This window comes from Gobio gobio, assembly GCF_949357685.1.
Source record: "Gobio gobio genome assembly, chromosome: 7".
NCBI lineage: Eukaryota > Metazoa > Chordata > Actinopteri > Cypriniformes > Gobionidae > Gobio > Gobio gobio.
The window spans coordinates 10,341,092-10,366,704 of NC_137103.1; the positions used below are offsets into that span (position 1 = coordinate 10,341,092).

Below are 25,613 nucleotides of genomic sequence, written 5' to 3' on the forward strand. Positions count from 1 at the left end.
TAAATGTTTTATATCTAAATATAAATTTTTTTCTTAAATATATACATGCTCGTGTGTGTATTTATATATAAATAATAATTAACAGAGTACACACACATATATTATGTAAACACAAACTTTTATTTTGGATGCGATTAATCTCGATTAATCTTTTGACAGCCCTAATAATATTGCATCCCTACATACAAGCACAGCAAACCTGGATTTTTTCAATTGATATTAATTGTCTTTAAATTCAGTCGCAATTAGATTTGTTTTGCCCAAATTGTGCAGTCCTAACACTCAGTGTGGGTTGTGTTTATGGTGCGTTGGTGCGCTGGCTTTGTGCTTTTATTAGAGGAGCATGAGCTCAGAGCTCATCCATGAGTCATTCACCTCTCATTACAGTCCCACTCCTTATCTCCCTCTCTCTCTCTCTCTCTCTCTCTCTCTCTCTCTCTCTCTCTCTCTCTCTCTCTCTCTCTCTCTCTCTCTCTCTCTCTCTCTCTCATATATGCAGTGGATTGGGGGGTTGGTGAGCTCAGTGATAAACCCCGGCCAGCTCTGCTGGGATTGGCTGATTTAAGCTGTGTAACTCAGTGTGACTGTGGTTGGGTCCTCCCTCTCTCTCTCTCTCTCTCTCTCTCTCTCTCTCTCTCTCTCCCTCTCTCTCTCTCTCTCTCTCTCTCTCTCTCTCTCTCTCTTTGAGGCAGCGCTCCAGAGAGGATATCTGCTGCTCGCAGGCAGGACGGGATTAACTCAGCCACTCATCTCATCTGCATATAGATGCCCACGGAGGGTCTTCACACACTGACTCTGACACACACTCAGGGCTTCATACAGGCGTTGAAGAAACTCTAGTTGGACTAATTGGACGTTCGTATTGGTGATTTGTGTCTCGATTAGTTTTTTTCGGCTTCAAATCTCTGGCAGAGGATGTAGAAGAGTCTGTTAGGAGACCTCGGAGTTGTGCAAAGTTTATTTAGGCGGCGTCTTTGGCGTGGATTCGCTCCTTAAGAGTGCGACATGCCGTCCCGTGAGTCCTACGTGCTCCGCAAGGAGGAAAAGTCCCTGGTGCACAAGGCCAAGGCAGAGGGCAAGGAGCAGGGGATAGTGGCTGCGGCTCTGGGGATGAAGATGAGTCCTCAGAAACCTCCGGCCACTCTCTGGCAACCTCTCAAACTGTTTGCTTATTCACAGCTCACGTCGCTGGTCCGGCGAGCCACGCTGAAGGAGAGCGAACGGGCGCCCAAATACGAGAAAGTCCACAACTTCAAGGTAAGGACCTGCAAAGACTCATGGGGTTATTTAGAACGCATGTTGACTTAGACTTTATTGAAAAAGGGTTGAAAAAACGTTTTTTTTCTTGTTTTATGCATAAAATTCTCTTCATTGGGTTTGATTTGTGCTTAAAACAAGAACAAAAACTATTTTCTAATGGAATGAGAAAAATAAACTTTGGAAATTTACCAATAAATAATATTAGTATTATTATTATTTGTTGTGTATCAACATTCTGTCAAAATAGTCTATGTTTTTCTGATTCACTGAATTGTTTTGTACATTTTTTTTGTTGTTTTGACATTATAAAAGTCTTTAAAAAGGAATACCATAATATTTTTTTCTCAAAATTTGCTGATTTTTTAAATTTCTTTTTTAAGAATTTGACAAATGTTGTTACTTGATTGCATTGTTTTCTTGTTTTTTTTTTTTTGCATAAAGCTCACTTGAATTTGAATTAAAATTTAAATTTAAATTCAAATCATTGAATTTGATTTGTTATTAAAACAAAAACAAAGGCTATTGCTAAAGAGATAAGAAAATACACTTTTTGGTATTTTTGGTCAAAAATATTGGTAATATTATTTGTGGTGTATCAACATTTCTCTTGCATTCAAAATGGTCAATTTTTCAGATGAATTTAAATATTTTGTGCATTTTATGTTGCTTTGATATTACAAGTCTTTAAAAAGGAGTACCACAATTTGTGTCAATATTTCAGATTTTTTTTTTTTTTTTTTAGTTTATTTTTGCAACTTGATTGCATTTTTTTTCTTGTTTTTGCATTAGATTTGGTATTTTTGGTAAATAATATTGGTAATATTATTATTTGTGGTGTATCATTTCTCTTGCATTGTCAAAATGGCCAACATTTTTCTGATTAATTGCAATGTTTTGTGCGTTTTATGTTGCGTTGACATTATAAAATTACCAACATTTTTGAGATTTCTTTTTTTTTCAGTTTATTTTTGTAACTTGATTGCATTTTGTTCTTGTTTTATGCATGAAGCTTGCTTAATTAAGTTTGATTTGTGCTTAAAACAAGAACAAAATCTATTTGCTAATGGGATAAGAAAATAAACGGAATAATGTTGTTAATATTATTATTATTACTCTGTCAAAATGCTCTCAATCCTGTCTCACTTACTCTTCTGTATTCATTGAAATGCTTTGGCAACCTTATGTTGTTGTAAATCACTTTTTAAACAAAATGTCATAGGATGTTATGCAAATTCTCCCCAAATGTGATTTAAATACGTCCCAAGGGGTGTGTTGTTGCCGTGGCAGCGGGTGCAGGTTTCAGGAGACGTTGGAAGAGTTAACACGCTGTAAGCCGTGAATCTGTTTAAGACCGGGTTATTTCGAGGCAGAGGTTCAGGAAAACAAATCGAATAAATGCAACTTCTGTTTGTATTCGAGAGGAAGGGAGAGCGAGCGGGGGTGTTTGGGGTGACAGATGGAGAGATTAGGAACTGATAGAGGGTTGGGAAACACAGTTTCCTCGTTTGGCTCGTATCGTCAGCAGGTACTGCCGTCCCAAACCCAGCCCCCCTCACGGTTTCAGGAGGTACGGCTGAACCTCACAGACTGCTGACTCCACAAAGAGCTCTTCCTGCCGCTTTCTTTCTCTCATGCCTGCTTTTTTCCTTGCTGTCGCCCTTTCTAGATGCTCAGACACTGGATGGTGGCCGCTTTCATCAGCAGTACAGCCAATTAGAAGTTATTTTTGTTAGAAACATGGAGAGCATCAGCGTTACACTGCAGTAAAGGGTGTATGTGTATATAAGAGATGTATAGAAGAGAGAGTAACAAAAGGAAGATAATTGATGCCAGGCGACAATCTGTTGTTATTATTATTAGAATCAAGTCGTAATCATAAAGGATTTCGTGAATAAGAAACGAGGCTTTCTTTTGATAATCCTGTAAACCGCATGCATTTCTTTGTCCTCTTTTCCATAAACCGCTCAAATCCCCACAGCTCTGTAAATATTCAGTGGTTTAAATTCCTCAGACCTCTTTTATATGTAAATAGGGCACTTCTCGTGTTGATGTCAGTCTGATGTACACGGGTTTCATCATCTACTGTAAGACGGGTCTGGCGTCGTGCAGCTACAGGGCTGCTGGTGTGCCAGCGCGGGCCTGTCCCGTAAGAGCGCTTGTGCGCGTCTGATTGGATGAGCTGTTACCTGGAGAGGAGAGAGCAAAAGAGCAGGGCTTTCCTCCTGAATAACGCCCCTCCCTCCCTCGCGCTCGGCTGAGTAATTGTGATTGGATTAAGCAGCGGTCAACTGCTCTAGTGTCTCCGCTCACGCATTGGTCTGTGTTAGCAGGTTTAATGGGCTCAGAGGAGCAGAAGTTGATTTGTATGTCATTGTTTGGGTGTTTTCCCGCAGGTGCACACCTTCAGAGGGCCGCACTGGTGCGAGTACTGCGCCAACTTCATGTGGGGACTCATCGCTCAGGGAGTCAAGTGTGCAGGTAAATCAACACACGCACAATGCAGACATCACCCTGGGAATCAATGCTTAGTACATATGTTATTACATAATTATTACTACGATTTCATTTGATCATATTTATTGTATATTCATGCATTTATGGACTCTAGAGGTTTGTAGTAAACTCTTAAAAATAAGGGTTTAAAAAAGGGACTTTCACAGCGACGCCACTGGGAATTTAAGTTTCCAAAAGAACGGATCTTAAAGACCCATGTGGTGAAAATCAAGTTTTTAATGTTGTTTATATGTCTATGTGGGGTTTTTAATAGGCCTGTCGCGATAGTCAATGAATCGCACAATAAAAAAAAATGAGCTTGATAATTTTTCCGGTCGCGATAATTTCCAGCGTCCGTTTTTATATCCATTTTTGCCGAGCGTTACATTATATGATCAAGCTCTTATACATGTAAATGATTCTAAGCGCAACAAGACACAAGAGAACACGCTTTATGTCAATGTCCTGTGTGTGTGTGTGTGTGTGTGTGTGTGTGTGTGTGTGTGTGTGTGTGTGTGTGTGTGTGTGTGTGTGTGTGTGTGTGTGTGTGTGTGTGTGTGTGTGTGTGTGTGTGTGTGTGTGTGTGTGTGTGTGTGTGTGTGTGTGTGTGTGTGTGTGTGTGTGTGTGTGTGTGTGTGTGTGTGTGTGTGTGTGTGTGTGTGTGTGTGTGTGTGTGTGTCTGTGTGTGTCTGTGTGTGTCTGTGTGTCTGTCTGTGTCTGTGTGTGTGTGTGTGTGTGTGTGTCTGTGTGGCTGCGTCTCATGTCAGCACAACGGGAACAGAGAAAATTGTAGCTGTAATGATGATTAATCTATATTTCATTTATTTTTTATGCAGTTAAGAAACGTGTTTCATAACTATTACATTGCTGTATGTCTAACAGGGAAGGCACAGGTAAAAATAACATTTATTATAATGGGGTTATGTAAAGATTGTTTTAAGTTTAAGTAAAGTAAAAGTAGTTTTTTTAAAGCCTAATAAATGTTGACACTGGTAGCTTTCAGTTATACTGTAATGTAACGTCACTAATGTTTCATAGAGACATCAGTGATACTGGCCTTCAGTCATAAAAACATGACAATACAACACACATTTAAAATATGCTGTCAATAAATTGTTTCTACATTAATTTGGAGAGTAACTGAAATTATTACAATACCAAAACATTAAAAACTTATTAATTGTGATTAATTACAGGGAAAAAATGTGATTAATTAGTTAATTTTTTTAATCGATTCCCATCACTACCTAAATCACAATCATCTGCTGCAGTTTTCCAGCTGTTTATTCAAGTGCATTTGTTTGTTAACAGACTGAGAGTCCATTGCTCTTTTTGTTTTGGTTGTTTTGTTCATTTATTGTGGATATTTAAAATGCTTTCCGTTTTCAGTGTTAAATAGTCTTTAGAAATAAAAGTTTATTGATCTTTGAAAATTGTACCTGCATTATTATGCCATTATCATTATTTTAGATGAAAATGGTCTCAGAATGACAATATTATCGTTTATCGCAATCATTTCTTGGCCAATTTATCGTCCAGCAAAATGTGTTATCGTGACAGGCCTAGTTTTTAATATGCTTCAAGTACGGTTGGGTACCGAACTCTGTACTTTTAAGAACACTGACCGAATTACGTTGGTTCTGCCAAGTACCGATTCACATTAAATCAATCAGATCCTGAGAACACATCTGGAGATATAGACGAGTGTCTGTGAATATTAAACCGCAAAATACGAATCCTGCGTGTCTCTGTGTGAATGAATGGCACAGATGGGCCGTTTCGTTTACCTCACACACACACACACGCACACACGCGCACACACACACACACGCACACACACACACACACACACACGATGCCTCACAGTGTTTTCAGCCTCTGCCGCCTCACTATATGAGGACATGAACGCATGAACTTCATCTCCAGTGCCACTTCATGAGCATTTCACCGTTTCATTTGAGAAAAACTACCGTCTTATCATAAACACACAGAAACTCAAAGCTCTTCACAGCAACCCGTCAAAATAAAAGTTCAGTTTAGCTTGACAAATATATTACTGTTGTACAGAAGAATTTAGATACGCCTCAATGTTATAATAACACTAACACTAATGATAATAAATGGTCAAAACCAACATTTGTAAGTAATACATTTTTTCTTCCATGTTGTTTGACAAAAAACAATTAAAAACAAAAAAAAATTATCATCTGGAATCTGAGGGTGCAAAAATATCTATATATTGCGAAAATCGGCTTTAAAGTTGTCCAAATGAAGTCCTTAGCAACGCATATTACTACTAATAATACATTTTGTATATATTTACGGTAGGAAATTTCATTATGATATATGATTATGATGATAAACTATATGCCTTTCTCTACTGACTCAAAGCGTTTCTAAGGATGCTGATTTTTAGAAGGCAGACTGAGATGGCGAACAGGAGCATGGCTTGTGTAACATTAGCAACACATTATTAGTCAAGCAAAAGGCTAATCATATTAATAACCGTTATGTGTCCAATGTTGTAGAGAGCGATACATAAAACACATTATCATTCTGATACATCAACTTGTATGAGTTGATACATCAACCAGCCCGTATGAGTGAGTGAAGATGGGGCTAATTAGCATTTTCATGGATCCACGTGTACTAAATGAGATGGAGTTACATTCAAGCTATTTTAAGGCATGAAGAGATATTTTTCAGAGGAAAATGTAATTTTGGTGATCAAAGATGAGTTTTATAGGTTCAGTGTGTAGTATTTATGAATAATCTATTGACAAAAATGCAATATAATATACATAACTATGTTTTCAGTGGTGTATAAAGACCTTAGATAATGAACCGTTGTGTTTTTATTACCTTAGAATGAGGCATTTCTATCTCCATACACCGCGGGTCCCCTTACAGTGAAGTCACATTTTGCGTCGTCATGTTTCTACAGTGGCCCTAAACGGACAAACTTCTCTACAGAGCGCTAGTCACTCTCTGCTCTCTCCGGCGACTACATTTTTGTCCTGTGTCGGCCACCGTAGTTTCTCTATGTACTTTGAAAGGGAGGGGTGAGCGGTGGCCGATTGTAATTCACAACCTCACCACTAGATGCCGCTAAAAATGACACTGTGCAAACGAAAGAACAGAGCCTCTGCTTTAAAAACAAAAACAAAACGTTTTATTCAATCGTCATGCAATCTTTTTTTTCACTTGAATGTGGGTAATTTAAAGAAAGCACAATTTTTAACAAAAAGTAAATTAAGAACTAGCTTTTTTACTCTCTTTTTTCCCGTGGAGATTGAGCACTCTTTCAGAAGATGCATAACAGTGAAAACACGGAAAGCCAGAAAATTCCATCAATGGCAGGGAAAGAGTATCTTCTATAATCTTAAGAACATTTTTTCCACTATAAAGAGCTTTTTGTGAAACTGAAGGTCCCATGGATGTTAAAGCTTCTTCGTGGAACCGCTGATGCCAGAACCTTTGTAGAAAAGATTCGAAACGGATCTCTGAAAGCAATTTCTAAAAGTAGATTTTAACAGTAGACGATGTTACGCCCTTGAGTTTATAATGAATTTGTGTGCTATTAAAGCTATTTTAAACTTTTTTTTACACTTTACTAGGTAATAAACACAGCTGTGGTGCTCGAGTGGATGGCGTGTTTGTTTGCTGGAGTGTGTGTGTGTGTGTGTGTGTGTGTGTGTGTGTGTGTGTGTGTGTGTGTGTGTGTGTGTGTGTGTGTGTGTGTGTGTGTGTGTGTGTGTGTGTGTGTGTGTGTGTGTGTGTGTGTGTGTGTGTGTGTGTGTGTGTGTGTGTGTGTGTGTGTGTGTGTGTGTGTGTGTGTGTGTGTGTGTGTGTGTGTGTGTGTGTGTGTGTGTGTGTGTGTGTGTGTGTGTGTAGCTCATATAGGTCAGTGTGTTTCACTCTAGATGAGGAATATGTGAATGCTGATTAGCCTGTGGAGTGAGCGTAGACTGGCCTACATCTGCAGGAACAGATTGTTCTGAACACTGGCATCAGGATGATAGCCAACAGATAAAGACTTATTTATGTTTTACTCCTTATTACAAGAGACATGGTTTTAAAAGAACATTCCTTCTCTTTCAGGCATTTCAAGTGAACTGTTATATTTTGGCATGCATGTTTTTGCCATGAATAATGAATCAAAGCTTTGTTTTTTTAATTGATTTAATTAATACATTTGGTTACTATTATAGAATATTCCTGGTTTTCATAATCATTTGAAAGATACGAAATGTCCATCAATTATGTGTTAAGTGCAAAAAAGGATTACATTAGGAGAGATGGTTTATCTCTGTTGAGTTCGGTTTTGTTCGAGGAATGATATTGTGGTTGGTTGTGTGTGTTTTAATGATTTATTTATACGATAATGTGAGTGACACACATGTTTTCATGAACTGACTGCATGAATAATGCATGAAAGTATTTTGAAAGCAGCTTGTGTTCAAAATCCCTTATTCTGAGACCCTTTTTACGCTACTTGTATCCACCTCCTTTTCTCACCTCTCTCTCTCTCTCTCTCTCTCTCTCTCTCTCTCTCTCTCTCTCTCTCTCTCTCTCTCTCTCTCTCTCTCTCTCTCTCTCTCTCTCTCTTTCAGTCTGTGATGCCACCAGAAACTAGGGCATTGAAATCTCATTTGATGTAGAGATTTGCATTCAGCGTTGTGATCTGACATGCTTTCTTCTTTCTTTTGCTGTTTGTCTGTGAGCGAGGGAGACTCGGAGCTATATTCTGAGTGTCTGCCAGCCCCAGTGCCCGGGCATGTTGTGCCACATTGCCTCATGAGAGGATAAAGTCCACCCCCTCCCCCTTCCCCTCGACCGAGGCCATCATGGCAGAGACTGAAAACAAAGCTGGCATGTCTTTATAATGAGAAGAGGGGCTGAGAGCTCTTTACACTCACACACACACACACACACACATTAAAATTCAGGGCTCGTAGCAGCACTGGGTCACACAGTGTGTGAATTTCAGGATACAGGAACAGCGTCGGCTCAAAACACTCCCACAGAAGGAGAAGACACCTGAATAAAGCCCAGGACATTTGCTTTGTAACACTTCTGGGTAACAAGCCTGTATTTATAATGAATGCCCTTAATGAATTACGTTCATAATGACTTATAATACACATTTTTTTGTCACTTGCCCATCTATGATAAAACCTGAAAATGTCCTGAGATAAATGCATTCAAATGCATGTCTGGCTTAATTGACTCTGAACCATTGAACCATTGAGAATGAATGTGCAGAGGATGCATTGGTTGTTTGGGCGTGCATTCATTTTCAATAATTCAATGGACCAGGTCATTCACAGTGGATTATTATGCGTTTTCTCAGGCATTATAATGCATTTAGCAAGGTTATCATTAACTCAAACTAAAAACATGCATAAATAATATTTTCATAAAATAAAATGCACACAAACATTTTTTACTCCAGCTATTTGCCGAGGCAAAATTTCAAATTTTTAACGGGCCCTTTCACACCTACCTTGTTTGGTCCGGATTTTCTGACTTTTCAGTTTGGTCCAAATCAAAATGACAGGTGTGAAACCTCCCCAGTCCACGGTCCGGACCAAAAGGATGGAATTTGGTCCGACAAAAAGAGGTAGTCTCGGTCCGGATCAAACTGAACAAAGGTTCGGTTCGTTTCTAGTGTGAAAGCTTTTTCTGTATGGTTCGGACTTTCAGAGCATTTACAGGAAGTTCCTGTTTATGTTTAAATATTATAATGTTATTTTTAAACTTCATCTCGGCTATATTGATTATGAAAAGTGCAAAGATGCGCAATCTGTCAGAAGACAGAAGGTCAGAAATGATTGTGACCACTTCATTAAGTTTTGTTTTGTAGAAATCCTTTCTTTAAAGTGAATTTCGTTTTGTACAAATTGTATCTTAATTGTAATCAATGTTTCATCAGCCAATTGCCTGGATTTAATAAATAAGAAGCAAATAGTCTAAAGCAGACAATAATCGTGACATGGAGGCGCCGACGCGATCACGATTGCTCTTGAACATGTCTCATAAATAAACCCAAACTCAGCCTCACAGACATGAGGAATATGTGTATAGAAAGCTTGAAATGTCCACTTTTAAACGAAACGATTCGAAACGAAAAGAAATAGTCAAGCAATGCGCACTGTTCACTAGTGGCAACGACATGCGTCTATTCATTCATTCTTGTCAAAGTTACCCGCCAAACTGACAACATGTCAGACGCACGTCCGTTTACAAACCAATCAATGTCCAGATGCCGCCCACATAGATGATGACGAGTGGACGCAAGTGTGTCATAAAGTTCTTTAGTGCGCTCGCATAATTGCAATGTGAAACCAAACCAAAGCTAACCAAATGTATCAAAACATGAACTTCGGTGCGGACTTTTAGGTGTGAAAACACCCTTAAACTATACTAAAACTAGAAATGATATAGACATTTATAAAAAAATAAAAATAAAAACTTGGAAAATATTAAAAATGACAAACGAACAACTAAATAACTAAAACTTTAACAAAAAAATGACAAAAAAATCTGATTCAAAATATCAATTATACTTAAACAATTAGTATATCTTTGTAATGAATTTTAAATACAGGCTTCATATTCAACCCTTTTTTCATCTAAAAGCACTTCCAAAGAGAATGTAGTATTGTATCTGTCCCGATAACCCGTCTGAAGCCGAGGTGTGTGTAGTTGTGTATGGGCCGGGGGTCACCTCTACGCCTCTGAACAAGAGCTCCGCAGACCTCTCCTCACAGATTGAATGCATTAGAGAGGTGCCCTCTATTAGCGCCCGTCTCCTCCGCTTATCATAAACCTCGCTCTTATTTTTCAAAAATAATTACAGTTCTGCATGGCTGAAGTCTCACGGCGACAGAGCCGCTCAAGGGGCCGTTTTTAATCACACGCCGCAGAATCTTTACAATAAGTGCCAGCGGATAATTCAGTGCACTCTTAAAAATAAAGGTTCTTTATTGGGTTCGATGGTTCTATGAAGAACATCCACGGAAGCTTTCCATTGCACTAAACGAAGAAAAGAATGGTTCTTTAAGATCGCTTCCTTGAAGGGTTCCCCTATAGGGCATCGCTGCAGAAACCCTCTTTTGGAGTGTGGAATTATTTAGATTAGACTTCATTCTAATTCCACCTGTCAAAAGATAAAAAAAATCTATTGCCACATTGTTTTGAGGCAAAATGATTAAACCAGACGCCAGCTATAGATTATATTTTGGGGTTTAGCTAATGTTCGGTTTTTACATCCTGACATGTTTATTTATTTTTTTAAAAAGACCATCACATTTTTTTTTTTTTCATACAACGACTTAAATACTTTATCTTCTAAAGCCCTATTCAGATGGTTATTGTTTCTCGTGGGGTCATAAGGTATTGTCATCATTGTCAGGGGCTAGTCTGTGATTTTATTGCCGTCTGAATCCAGAATGTCAGTGTTTTTCCCCCACCACCCGTGTAAAAATCCCCAGCCAAATTACCTACAGTTTTTAGACAAACACCAAGGTCATATGGTAATTTAATTTCAATTCGAATCCACATCTGAGTTTATATCGTTTTTGGCCACTGCAGAGCACCGTACGGTTGCGCTTCGCTGTCATTTGGATGCATTTTAAAGATCTAGGCTTTTATTACTGAAATGCTGGCAAGCATTTACAAGAGCAATATATTTCATCACCGCTCAAAAAATAAAAAGAAGAAAAGCACGTAATCATTTGAAATGGGCCGTTATAATGGCAGCAGTTATATATGTTAAAATAACCATAGCATTATGATTACCTCATGTAAATAAGAGGCTGTGTTCACTTATCTCCGCTCATTTCCGTGTGGAATAAAATCACATCCTTTATTTTGAGATAAAATACAAGACAAAAACATTTTAGCTATAATGTGCGTCTATATATCTTCCTATTTTTAAATGGATTTAAATAATTAAATAATAATAAGGATATTATTTTCCTTTTATTAAATCAAATATGCATTTAGTCTCATTTTACCAAGCATATGACATTTTATTTATAGCATACAATCATGTTATTGAGCACGTGAACAGCGCATCCCAGGATCGCAAAACGTTCTCCTCCACCGTGAATGAATCACCGTCCGAATGCATGAGTTTGATCACTGAGGTGGCTGCACGTTTATTTTTACGGACGTCCACGTGAGAAACAATTAACGAGTAACTACGAAAAATCGAGTAGTTTGGCATCATCTTTTGTTATGGTTTCTGAAAAATGCGGTTCTAAAATATACATTTTTGAAATAAAATTGTCCATCACTCGCCAGTGTGGTTTAACTAACATGCAGTAAACCGTTTGTTGTTGTCACAGTTATGCTCTATTTAGTTCATTTTGATGTATTTTAGTTTGTTTCTCTTCAGTTACCTGCTCCCTTTGTTCTAGTTTCCCGCCAGTCAGGCATGAACTGGCCATAGGGAGCACCAGGGTTTTCCCGGTGGGCCGATCGGTGAAGCGAGGGAGATCTCCCCCTCCACTATATTAAATGCTATTAGAAGGGCAGCGCACGTTCGATCTGCTCGCGCTGTGCTTCTGCTCAATCAAGTGATAAACTGCGCAAGTCTCTTGATCCACGATTTAATCGGATGGCTCAATTTCTGCCAAATCCATTCAGATTTGATTCAGAGTTTAGTGTTATACGGTCGTGTGGTGAATCTACATGTAGCTGAACACAACCGAGACCATGTAAACTACATGTCAACCCAGCACCCTTATTATAATTACCCTGCACTGTAGAAATATGGTGTTTTGGCAGAAATGTATTAAAAGTGTTTTAAATATTGGGGATTATAGTCTAAATCTTCCTTAGAGTTTGTTTTTGTAGTTTCTACATGTTTTTCACTATTTTATTATTACAAAATCTATTGTTTGTCATTTAATTCTATTTTAGAAAATAGAATGAGGAGTGTGGTTTTACCTGTGACTTTCATGATCCTACTAATAGTTGAACTTTTTTATCGTTATAATGCATTTTAATAGGAGTAAATGTTAAATCAAGTATACGCCTTTTCCACCGAGGCAGTGCTGGTGCTGGTTCGGAGCCAGAGCCTAGTTTCAAATCGATTATTTGGTTTTCGACATTTACATTTACATTTATGCATTTGGCAGACGCTTTTATCCAAAGCGACTTACATTGTATTCAAGGTACACATTTAACATTTTGTCAGTTCTTGCGTTCCCTGGGAATCGAACCCATGACCTTGGCGTTGCTAGCGCCATGCTCTACTGTTTGAGCTACAGGAAAGCGTCGACACCCAAAGCACCAGCTCCGAACCAGGAAAAGTGGTTCTTAAGTAGCACCAAAACATTGCTGGTCAAGAAGTAAGAGCCGCTTGCGTCAGGGACTGGGGGCAGGGTTACCGTGACCAACACAAACTTGTGCCCGCCATTTTTGTAATAGCAGCTAATGGAGCTAACAGCTGCTCGATTGTAATCTCCATCTATACAAATTACGGCGAGCTGCATGAATGTGTTGGATTTTGATGCCAATGTAGGATCATAAAGACGTGCATCAATAGTAACGCAACGTTCTCCATTGTTGATGGAAGGCTTGTTCGAGATGCATCAGCGCTGAGCAGACCGATCGCCGTATGACATCAAAGAACAGCGAGAGCACACGACTCCTTATGCTTTTGATTCACTCAAAATATTTTGAAGAATGTTGGTAACCAAACCATTTGGGTTACCCTTGACTTCTATTATAAATCAGACATTTCTCTAATAATCTGTTAAGTTCCACAGAAAGAAAGTCATTTGGAATGACATTAGGGTGAATTTCTACTTTACGGCACACTAGCTCAAAATCAGAGCTGTACTGTCATGTGCTTTTCTGAGACAAAAATGTCATATTAATTTAATTTAAAAAAAAATTAAATTCAATAATAAATATATATCACTATTTGTTTCTGTCCCATTTTATTTATTAATTTACTTACTCAAATGTATGGTCCTAACCTCAGCAAAACATTCACTGGTGAACTCGTGTGCCGGATGGGCCAAATTTGATCCCCAGTCCGGTCATTAGTTTCCATGGACATTCATTAGCGAGTTCAACATTTCTATTTCAGTTCACTCACAGTTCATTGTCCGGTATTATTTGTGTTGCTTTGTTCACACGACGTCACGTCACCTGCTCATCTGTGGATTGATTTGGTTTGTTTCGTATAATAAACAAAAAAAAAAACGTTTTCATCTTCCTTGGGACTAATGCTGCCTTCATGTGCTATCAGGATTATCGTAAATACTAGTTTCCTAGTTTAAAAAATTGGACATGAACGCCCTCTCGATTCCAAATTTGAATGCGATGAATGCGGCATCAGAAGTGGGAAATTTCCAATATAAGGCAGTATAAAACGTTACAGTGGTCACATGACAAGAGAACATAAAACAGTGTCATAGAATTTTCTAGAAAATATCACATACCTTGACTTACATGACATAACTTTGTATTCGTGATCGAAAATGTCATGGTGTAAAAAACAAAAGCTTTATTATCTTTATTAAAAACAGATGTGCAGTACACATCACAATTCAAGATGTGAGGATTCGGAATGTGTAACTTGACATTTTTTTTAGTCATTAAATGATTTTTTGTTGTTGTAGGAATGAATGAAGTAAACATGAATGCAAAGAATATATTTCTAAGAACATGGCATGTGCAGTTTCATATAGATTTTATGTTTTCATCATCCTTGGAAAATCAAAGGCTGAAGAAATGTTTGAGAATTTTAAATCTCAAAGCCAGTCGGAGAGCAGAGCAGAGAGTTTGGCCCATTTACTGCAGGAAATGAGGTCTGGAGTCGCCCGCAGGACTGGCGGTCACTGCCCACTCCACCGTTATATTTGAGAGCAGATCTGAAGAGCAGTAGAGCTCCGTCTCTCTCTCTCTCTCTCTCTCTCTCTCTCCTCCAGGTCACATTGTTTTGAGCACATCTGCCCGAGCGCTCTCATTCAGCTGGTGCTCGTCTCGTCTTTTCTGCGTTCTCAGTCTTCCTCTGTTTCTGTCTTCAGCCATGGCTCTCTGGTACTTGCTTTGAAGCAGCTGGCCCATTTAGGAGGCCACATTATATATTAATCAGCTAATTTGCCTAAATTTGCATATGCCGTGTGAGCCCTGGAGTCTGTCTGACTGGTTGAGGGGGTTGGTTAGTGTTTGCAGTTTAAAAGAACAAAGTCAATGCTAATATGCGATTTCTTTCTCTCTCTTTTTTTGGTTAAATTTCTCAAGTTAATTTCCCAGAGTTTGTTTAAGAGGCCTGACATAACAATAGCATGAGTTGGGGGCGGGGCCATCTGTTTGTCCCACCAATGGAAGACTTTGAGAGGAGAAGTAATTCGGGCTCATTCGTGAAACAGGAGCAAAATACATTTTCATATAAACGTATTCTTTATCGGCTCTTGTGTAAATGTTCTCATTCTCACATAAACGTTCATACAATTATTCTTGCATAAATTGTCACGTTTTATGTAAATGATACATGATCAACATATTCTGCTTGCGTTTGACGGATTCAGAAACAAAAGCCAATTGTGTTTGTGTTTCTTCAGTACGAGTTTCCTATCATTATTAGCATTATTTTAGATAAAATATATATTGATTGATTTAGTATTTGTACTTAAATGGATAAAAATTTAAAATTCCAAGTTTCAAATCTGTATGACTGACTTTCTTTTCAAGATAATGTGAGGAATATCTTGCGTGGAAATCAATGTTCACCAAAAATTGTTTGGTTACCAACATTCTTCAGATATCATATTTTATGTTCCACAAAAGAAAGAAAAAGCTTGGAACAACTTAAGGGTGAATATAAGAATTGAAACTTTTGGCTCGGCTATCTCTTCAATTAGCTATTTTTGATTTCATCTCAAGTGAGTAACACACACTGGACTCCTCCAGTCACTCAGAGATTTATTTTTGAGGCTTATGAAGGTCTATTAGGTGCATGAAATTGCTCATGCATATTTTATTAGGCCCCATTTGTAGTCCTGGCATGTTCTGTCATCGCCAAGGTGACACCATTGAAATCCCCGTCAGCCAATCAGAGACCTCACTGATCAGAGGTCAAGAGAGGTCACTGATTAAGCAGAATGAAAGCTCAGCATTCTGGGGTGTAATTTAACTACAGCATACCAACTTCAGGATCAATAATATCGGCGTGAAACTGCTGTGAGACACTTATTCAATCATTGGGACTCAACATGGTGGATTTATTGCTTCACTTGCTGGTTTATTGACCTTTTATTGTTTTGGCAGGAGTAATGAAATAACTGAAGACTAGAAGGGGATTGTAATGTGTGTGTTTTGTGTGTGTGTTCCTCAGATTGTGGGCTGAATGTCCACAAGCAGTGCTCTAAGATGGTGCCCAACGACTGTAAGCCGGACCTGAAGCACGTGAAGAAGGTTTACAGCTGTGACCTCACCACACTCGTCAAGGCTCACAACGCTAAGCGGCCCATGGTGGTGGACATGTGCATACGAGAGATCGAGTCGCGAGGTGACTTTCATTTATACTAAACAGATGCAGGGATCGCCAATGTTATGACGCTTTATACACTGATCAGGCATATCATTTTTTCTAATATTGTGTCAAAACAGCCCTGACAATTCAAGGCATGGACTCCACTAGACCCCTGAAGGTGTGCTGTGGGATCTGGAACTAAGATGTTAGCAGCAGATCCTTTAAGTCCTGTAAGTTGAGAGGTGGGGCCTCCATGGATCGGACTTGTTTGTTCAGCACATCCCACAGATGCTCGATTGGATTGAGATCTGGGGAATTTATAGGCCAAGTCAACACCTCAAACTCATTGTTGTGATCCTCAAACCATTCCTGAAGCATTTGTGCTTTGTGGCGGCGCATTATCTGCTGAAAGAGCCACAGACGCCAGGGAATACCGTCTCCATGAAAGTGTGTACATGGTCTCACCAATGCTTTGGTAGGTGGTGCGTGTCAAAGTAACATCCACATGGTTGGAGGACCCAAGGTTTCCCAGCAGAACATTGCCCAAAGCATCACTGCCTCCGCCGCCACGCCTTCTTCCCATAATGCACCTGGTGCCATGTGTTCCCCAGTAAGCCACACACACACACCCGGCCATCCACGTGATGTAGAAGAACACGTGATCATCAGACCAGGCCCTTCTTCCATTGCTCCGTGGTCCAGTTCTGATGCTCTCGTGCCACTGTTGGTGCTTTGGGCGGGGTCAGGGGTCAGCATGGGCACTGGTCAGCGGCTGTGCCGCCTCATACACAACAAACTGAGATGCTCTGTGTATTCTGACACCTTTCTATCAGAACCAGCATTAACTTCTTGAGCAATTTGAGCTCCAGTAGCTCGTCTGTTTGATCGGACCACACGGGCATCAATGAGCCTCGGCCGCCCATGACCCTGTGGCCGGTTCTCCTCTGGTCCTCCATGACCCTGTGGCCGGTTCTCCACTGGTCCTTCATGACCCTGTGGCTGGTTCTCCACTGGTCCTCCATGAGCCTGTGGCCGGTTCTCCACTGGTCCTTCATGACCCTGTGGCCGGTTCTCCACTGGTCCTTCATGACCCTGTGGCCGGTTCTCCACTGGTCCTCCATGACCCTGTAGCCGGTTCTCCACTGGTCCTCCATGACCCTGTGGCCGGTTCTCCACTGGTCCTCCATGACCCTGTGGCCGGTTCTCCACTGGTCCTCCATGACCCTGTGGCCGGTTCTCCACTGGTCCTTCATGACCCTGTGGCCGGTTCTCCACTGGTCCTCCATGACCCTGTGGCTGGTTCTCCACTGGTCCTTCATGACCCTGTGGCCGGTTCTCCACTTGTCCTCCATGAGCCTGTGGCCGGTTCTCCACTGGTCCTTCATGACCCTGTGGCCGGTTCTCCACTGGTCCTCCATGACCCTGTGGCCGGTTCTCCACTGGTCCTCCATGACCCTGTGGCCGGTTCTCCACTGGTCCTTCACTGGAGCACTTTTGATAGAGACTGGCCACTGCAGACCGGGAACAGCCCACAAGAGCTGCAGTTTTGGAGATGCTCTGACCCAGTCGTCTAGCCATCACAATCTGGCCCTTGTCAAACTCGCTCAAATCCTTACGCTTGCCCATTTTTCCTGCTTCTAACACATCAACTTTCAGGACAAAATGTTCACTTGCTGCCTAATCCACCTGTCATAATGTTATGCCTGATCGGCGTAAGTGTCTTTTGTACTTGCATGAAAAGTTAGATAGTTCTCTGGTTCTGTTTTGTTTTTCCTTCTAATAAAAAATTGCTAATACCTATAGCCAGTGTTATGGCCAGTGGCTTATATGATGTTCTACATGTTTTGTTTGGTTTGTTTTGTTGTGTGTTGTTTTCACAGCATGTTTAAGGATTGTGCTTCTCTAATACTTTAAGTTTGACAGGCAAAACTCTTGAAAGCGCCACACATTCTTACCATAGCTATTATTGCATTTTTATGGAGCGTTATGTGCACTGTACAACACATTCATGAACGAACGGTCTTGTCTCTCAGGTTTGAAGTCGGAGGGTCTGTATCGAATCTCTGGATTCAGTGACTTAATCGAAGATGTGAAGCTATCGTTCGACAGAGGTGAGTGGCGTTTTTCCTGATGAAGTACAGTACTGATCCGTCACAACCCCCACATTCCACACACATGCCTACACACACATTTGTGTGTGTGTGTGTGTGTGTGTAATCCTGATGAATCACATCCACATGCTCACCGCTGCTTTTTTTAGGTCACCCTTTGTCTTGCATATAGAGCTGTGGGTTTATGTAACATGAAAGAGTCTGAGCTGCTTAAATGTTTAAAGTGGCACATTTGTGGGAGGATTTTGGCCCATCTGTTGGTATTCAGATGCATTACTGTTTCATCATGACTCTCAGATGACACGAGGACAGTATCGGAGACAGTCAGAGAGAACGCCAACGAGCTAGAGAGGAAGAAATGCTATGATCTCGCTGTGATGGCTGTGCGACTGCAGCATTATTTCATTACAATCTGATGAAGATTACACAATATTCAGTAGGAAAAATATGGATAAAAAAAGGATCCTGTAGGAATTTCAGTTTATCCTGTAGAATCTTCTTGAATTATTCTAGTGATTCCTCATTTGTTTGTTTTAAAACCATCAGGGTTGTTACTTTTAACTAAAAATATAAAAAGTAATTTTTGTTAATTGAAATAAAAAGCTGAAATAATACTTAAACTTTTATAAGTATTACGTCCCTATTGTGACGTATATCTGATTGATAGGCTTTACAAACAAGAACAAATGTAGGCAGGGCTTGATTTTGTCTGTGTGGATTTGATTGGATGGTTGTGGTTTGCTATTGGTCGGTCTCATGTGAGTGACAGGTTGCCCCGCCCTCGTCATCAGAGAAGAGAAGAGATGTTGTTGATAGAGGGAGGGGAAGATATTTAGATTAAAGATTATGAGGGCACATTAATTTTTAATGATGTGCGTGGATAAATCATTTATAATAAATACTGCAATATTCCATAGAAAAGTAAAATGTTTCCATTTTGATTTCATGGTGACTTTAAAAAGTGCAATTTTTTTTATTTAAAGCTAAATAGATGTATATAAAAAAAATGTAAATCATATAACAAAGTTACTAAAACTTAATATAAAAATAAAATCCCCCCCCAAAAAAATCCCTACCTGTCAAAAGTTATAATACTTTGTTTTTGGAGAAAGTCTGCTCTGCTCACCAAGGCTACATTTACTTGATCGAAAATACAGTCAAACTGTAATATTGTAAAATTTGATTATTTTTTAAATATATTTTACAATGTATTTTCTGATGATCCTCTCATGATATTCCTAGGATGGTTTTAACACAGATATGAAGCTGTTTTCAACATTGATGATAATCATAAATGTTTCTTGAGCATCAAATCATCATATTTGAGTGATTTCTGAAGGATCATGTGACACTGAAGACTGGAGTAATGATGCTGAAAATACAGATTTTGATCACAGGAATAAATTACATTTTAATATACACTACCAGCCAAAAGTTTGGACACATTAAGGTTTTTAAATGTTTTTGAAAGTAGTCTCTTAATCTCACCAAGGCTGTATTTATTTGATCAAAAATACAGTAATATTGTGAAATATTTCTACATTTTAAAATAACTGTTTTCTATGTGAAATGTCATTTATTCCTGTGATCAAAGCTGTATTTTCAGCATCATTACTGTAGTCTTCAGTGTCACATGATCCTTCAGAAATCACTCTCATATGATGCTTTACTGCTCAAGAAACATTTATGATTATTATCAATGATGAAAACAGTTGTGTAAAAAAAATGTCAGGATTCTTTGATGAATAGAAAGTTCAAAAGAACAGCATTTATCTGAAATATAAACCTTTTGCAACATTATAAATGTCTATACTGTCACTTGATCAATTTAATGCATCCTCGCTGAATAAATGTATTCATTTCTTTAATATCTTTCCCAAAAAAATAATAATAATAATTCTTACCGACCCAACACTTTTGAACGGTAGTACAATGTTACAAAAGCTTTCTATTTCAGATAAATACGTTTCTTTTCAACTTTATATCCATCAAAGAATCCTAAAAACTGTTTTTTAACATTGATAATAATCATAAATGTTTCTTGAGCAGTAAATCATCATATTAGAGTGATTTCTGAAGGATCATGTGACTCTGAAGACTGAAGCTGAAAATTCAGCTTTGATCACAGGAATAAATGACATTTTAAAATATATTCAAATAGAAAAAAGTTATTTTAAATTGTAAAAAATATTTCACAATATTACTGTTCTTGCTATATTTTTGATCAAATAAATGCAGCCTTGGTGAGATTAAGAGACTACTTTCAAAAACATTAATGTTTCCAAACTTTTGACTGGTAGTGTATGTTAAAATAGAAACGCTAATCTGTTAGTTTAATGGCGTCTCAACACTAAATTACAGGCACAAGAATGTCCACAACCTCAGAGTGAGATAAAGTTAGCTAAATGTGTCTGTGTTCAATCCCTAGAGCCCAGCAGGAGCTCTGTCAGTGCTGATCCCATTACATTACCCCCCTGTCCCGCAGCCGTGGGTGACGTGTGTGTGTGTGTGTGTGTGTGTGTGTGTGTGTGTGTGTGTTCAGATGGAGAGAGAGCAGACATCTCCATCAACGTCTATGAAGACATCAACATCATCACAGGTGCTCTTAAACTCTACTTCAGGGACCTGCCTATCCCCGTCATCACGTATGACGCATATCCACGCTTCATCGAGGCTGCCAGTGAGTCGCATCTCTCTATTAGAAATATCTTCACATTTATTTATGCACTTTTCATCTTTGTTTACTTATCATGTAATGTGTATTCCTTGAAAATAATTGCGGACATCAGGGTTTTAAACTTTAAAGTTGCCCCAAATTTTGGTAACAGGATTGAAAACATTGCAAAACAATAACTATACAATACAGCCACTCATAGCAGCAATATTACATTTGCTCACCTGAAGTGTTGTTGTAATGGCTCCAGATGGGTTTGTCAATCATATGGCAGTTTTTGACCTGTTTGCTTGTTTGTTTCAGAGCTGACCGACCCAGATGAGCGTCTGGAGTCTCTTCACGAAGCGCTGAAGCTGCTGCCTCCGGCTCACTGCGAAACACTGCGCTATCTAATGGCACATTTAAAAAGGTCAGAAACGTTAATAAAGTCCAATGAAAATCTGTCATCGTTCAGTCGTTCATCTGTATGAGTTTCTGTTGTGCTTGGGACACAAATAAATGCGTGACCGGTAGAGTGTGTGCATTTTAAGATGAGTTGTATTTAGGGTTACAAGGTTGGAAACTTCCAATGGGAATAAACTGGGAATTTGCTAAATTGCAGGTTAGCCTATAGCAGGGGATTTAAATGTAGTTGAAAAAACATCTTGCGGCATAAAACAACCAGATTTAATGCAGTTTCAGTTGAATTTATACCCTGCTCATCCCTCAATCACATGCACATTTGATTAAAATACAGAAAAAAAACTGTGATATTGTGAATCATATTATCACAATTTAAAATTATGGTTTTCTATGAGAATATATTATTGATCAAATCTGAATTTTCAGCATCATTACTCCAGTCTTCTGTGTCACATGATCCTTCAGAAATCATTCTCATATGATGATTTATTATCAATGTTGGAAACTGTTTAATAGTTTTTTATAACCTGCAATACTTTTTCAGGATTTTTTGATGGCTCACACTTTAGTTTAGGTGGTTCAATTCTCACTATTAACTATGACTTTTGTCTTAATAAACTGCTAATTACTGCTTATTAATAGTTAGTAAGGTAGTTGTTAAGTTTAGGTATTGGGTGATTAAGGGATGTAGAATATGATCATGCAGAATAAGGCATTAATATGAGCTTTATAAGTACAAATAAACAGACAATATCTTAGTAATATGCATGATAATAAGTGACTAGTTAATAGTGAGGATTATTACAATTATTTTACAAATGGTGAAACTAAGTGTGACAGTTTGATAAGTAAAAGGTTAGCATTTGTTTAAAATAGAAATCTTTTGTATCAATATACACTAATGTTCAAAGTGTATGTTTGGGGTCTGTATTATTAAGAAATTAATACTTTTATTCAGCAAGGATGTGTTATATTGATAAAAAGTGATAGTATATACTTAAAATAATAACTGAGTATCAAATCAGCATATTTGAATGATTCCTGAACGATCATGTGACACTGAAATACATTTACTTAAAAACAATTGCTGCAATAAAAATGTTTTTATTTTGCATATTTACTGAATTAGAAGTAATTAATTGAAAAATATAGCAATATGTAAAAAAAAAAAAAAAAAATTAATGTGTCCACTTATGACCAAACAAAATATTTAGATTTGCTTGTGTATGTTTATATACATCTGCCCAAATTTCCAATTAATTCCAATGAATTCCTGTTAAATTTCCAACTTGGGATATTTCCTAAATTCCCATGGAAAATATCTGTGCAACCCTAGTTGTACTTGGGGGTTATATTGATATATCACAATATAAAAATGCAACGATATGTATCTGTGATGTAAACGATGTGATTTGCGATAGAGTTGTTTTATTCAAGGCTCAGCTTACTGTATTTATAAAGTATAATTCACCCAAAAAAAGTCAATTCTGTCATCATGTACTCACCCTCATGTCGTTTCAAACCTATATGATTTTCGTTCAACTTCCAAACACAAATGAAGATATTTTTATGAAACCTAAGAGATTTCTGTCCCTCCATTTAAACCCTCTAAAACTTCATAAATCATAAAGGCATCATAAAAATAACCAATCGAGTGATCTAATCCAGTCTTCTGAAGAGACACGGGGGCTTTATATGATGAACAGATTCACACACACACACACACACACACACACACTGTAGTAAACACTGACGTTCAGATGCTTGTGTGACGTGTGAAAACAACATGAGAGTGTGTGAATGCAGAACTAAACATGTCTGGGAAGAGTCATTTTGACACGCTTTCCTGCGATTAGAGCTGTGATTGATCGCATTGATCATCGCTTAAATCTCCAGATCACATTTACTTTAGCAGTATGATTATTCAAAGCGTTTAGATGGTTTATTCATAAATGTTCAGTGCATTAATAGCAGAAGAGATCCAACCAATGCCTGCTCTGAAAGCACAAGTTTCAGTGACGTTACTGCATTAAACTATATATAATGTTGAATATAATGTATAATAATGCTATGGGGGAATATTTGTGGGTCCTGATAATAATAATTACCTCTATTTTGGCTGAAAATATCACGATAGTATCATATTGTGAGTATCGTGGTTTGTATCGAATCGTGACACCCCTAGTTGTACTGTGTGTCACATATTGTGTGTGTGTGTGTGTGCAGGGTAACCCAGAACGAGAAGGATAACTTGATGAACGCTGAGAACCTCGGGATCGTGTTCGGGCCGACTTTGATGCGGGCGCCCGACCTGGACGCCATGACGGCTCTGAACGACATCCGCTACCAGAGGCAGGTGGTGGAGCTGCTCATCAAGAATGAAGACATCCTCTTTTAGCATCGCTGTGGTGAACAAACCTTACTGTTTACCGCCGCTGTCCAGACTTGAAGATGAAGGACCTTTTTTTTGTTGTTTTTGGAGCAGAACTTGCTAACACACACCCTTCTTTTCCCCGTCTGATGGGTTATGCTCCTGTATCTTGCATGTCTTCCTCCCCATTTTTGTCGGGGGTCGCTGAAGCTGAAGGGCGGAGCTCAACACAGTGGGCGTGGCTTACTTCAGCATTATTATGGGATGGCCGTCTCATCTACCGACAGATCGAGCTTCTGTTCCGAACGGCCGTTTTTGTTTTGTTTTTGTAAAACATTGTGAATTTGATATCGTCAACTTTGGAGACACTTTATCTGAAGAGCCGTAAATCAAGACGGTGGCTTGGTGCAGGCGTAACGATCTCCTCATTTGACACTCTTTAGACAATCCTCACGTATGTGTCTGCGATGAATGCTCTGGCTCTGCAGGTAAAGTGTCACCGGTGATTTTTCAAAATCTGTGATTTGTTTTTATTCTTCGGTTGTTTTTGTATTCCTTCCGTCAGGTCGATCTGACTCTGTTCTGCCTTCACACGCCAGACCTCCACACGAGAGCTGAAGGAATTATTTCTGCTGTAGACACACACACACACACACACACACACACACACACACGTTCAGGAAGAATATTTGCATTCCATGTACATTTCACAATCCTTGATCTAGACTTTAGAGAACCTTCTTACACTCTCAACATGACTGGTGGATGTTTTTGGTTCTGTGTTTTTTGTATTTGATTTGAGCATGAATAAGTTAATTTATTAAAATGTACTTTTAGTATTGTGTTCTGAGTCATTTAATTCATAAAAAACAAAAGATGCACCGATAATGCATTTCTATGGCGATACGATAGTCGGTTATTCAGAATGATATCTACTAGTTTGATTTTCTTTCTGGAAATCTTTCCCAACTATTGCTGTAAACTATAAGCCTATCCTCTCATTTGGTTCATTACTATAATATTAGAGGTTAAAATGAACAACTGAGTAGTTCATAAACTGAGGTCGTTTTCATAAACACTTGCCGTCATGACAGATTTATTCAAACATGCATATAATTAACAGTAAGTAAGTGCCTCGCTAGTGTTTTTATAGGTAACAAACTGAACACTGGATAACTTTACTGAGGTAAATGCAATATTGTGACATGTTGTTCCCAAGCGGTTTTATTGACCTCTTTCTGCGGTTGAAACACTGATCGAGTGATTACATTTGTGACGATACATTTCGGTAAGTTGTACTGTATCTTCCAACGCATGTTTTGATGTTCATGCATGCTTGTTAGTGCTTTAACTTAAAGTATTAAAGTGGAAGAAAAGACTTCACGTCACATTTAAGCCCGTCAAAACACCATTTCGTGATAAAATGGACAGAATTTGAAAGCTGAGATTGTTTCTTATCAGAAGCAGCAAAGCTCTTTGTGATTATTGGATGCGAGGCGCTCTACAAATAATGTTTTGTGTAGGGAAAAACCACAGGCCTGGCTTGAACTACGGGAGCTTCATAGGGTCAAATAGAGTCTGCTTTAATGTCGCTATTTTTCAACTGTTAATGCATTACTGTCACTTTAAAGGGTTAGTTCACCCAAAAAAGTAAATTATCCCATAATTTACTCACCCTTGAGCCATCCTAGGTGTATATGACTTTCTTCTTTCAGCTTAACACAATCAGAGTTATATTAAAAAATATCCAGGCTCTTCCAGCTTTATAATGGCACTGAATGGTGCCTTAGATTTGAAGCCCAA

General features: G+C 38.6%; 1 protein-coding gene across 1 annotated transcript in view; it reads left to right on the forward strand.

The window, feature by feature from the left end:
* Positions 1–24,648, forward strand: part of chn1 (chimerin 1) — a 95,201-nt gene extending 70,553 nt beyond the window's left edge. The window contains exons 7-13 of the mRNA XM_079822455.1: positions 1,180–1,257; positions 3,654–3,738; positions 16,115–16,288; positions 18,286–18,363; positions 20,906–21,043; positions 21,341–21,446; positions 23,666–24,648. Of these exons, the coding sequence (XP_079678581.1) occupies positions 1,180–1,257; positions 3,654–3,738; positions 16,115–16,288; positions 18,286–18,363; positions 20,906–21,043; positions 21,341–21,446; positions 23,666–23,837 (831 nt within the window). The 3' untranslated portion in view covers positions 23,838–24,648. The remainder of the gene's footprint in view (positions 1–1,179; positions 1,258–3,653; positions 3,739–16,114; positions 16,289–18,285; positions 18,364–20,905; positions 21,044–21,340; positions 21,447–23,665) is intronic.
* Positions 24,649–25,613: the final 965 nt, after the last annotated feature.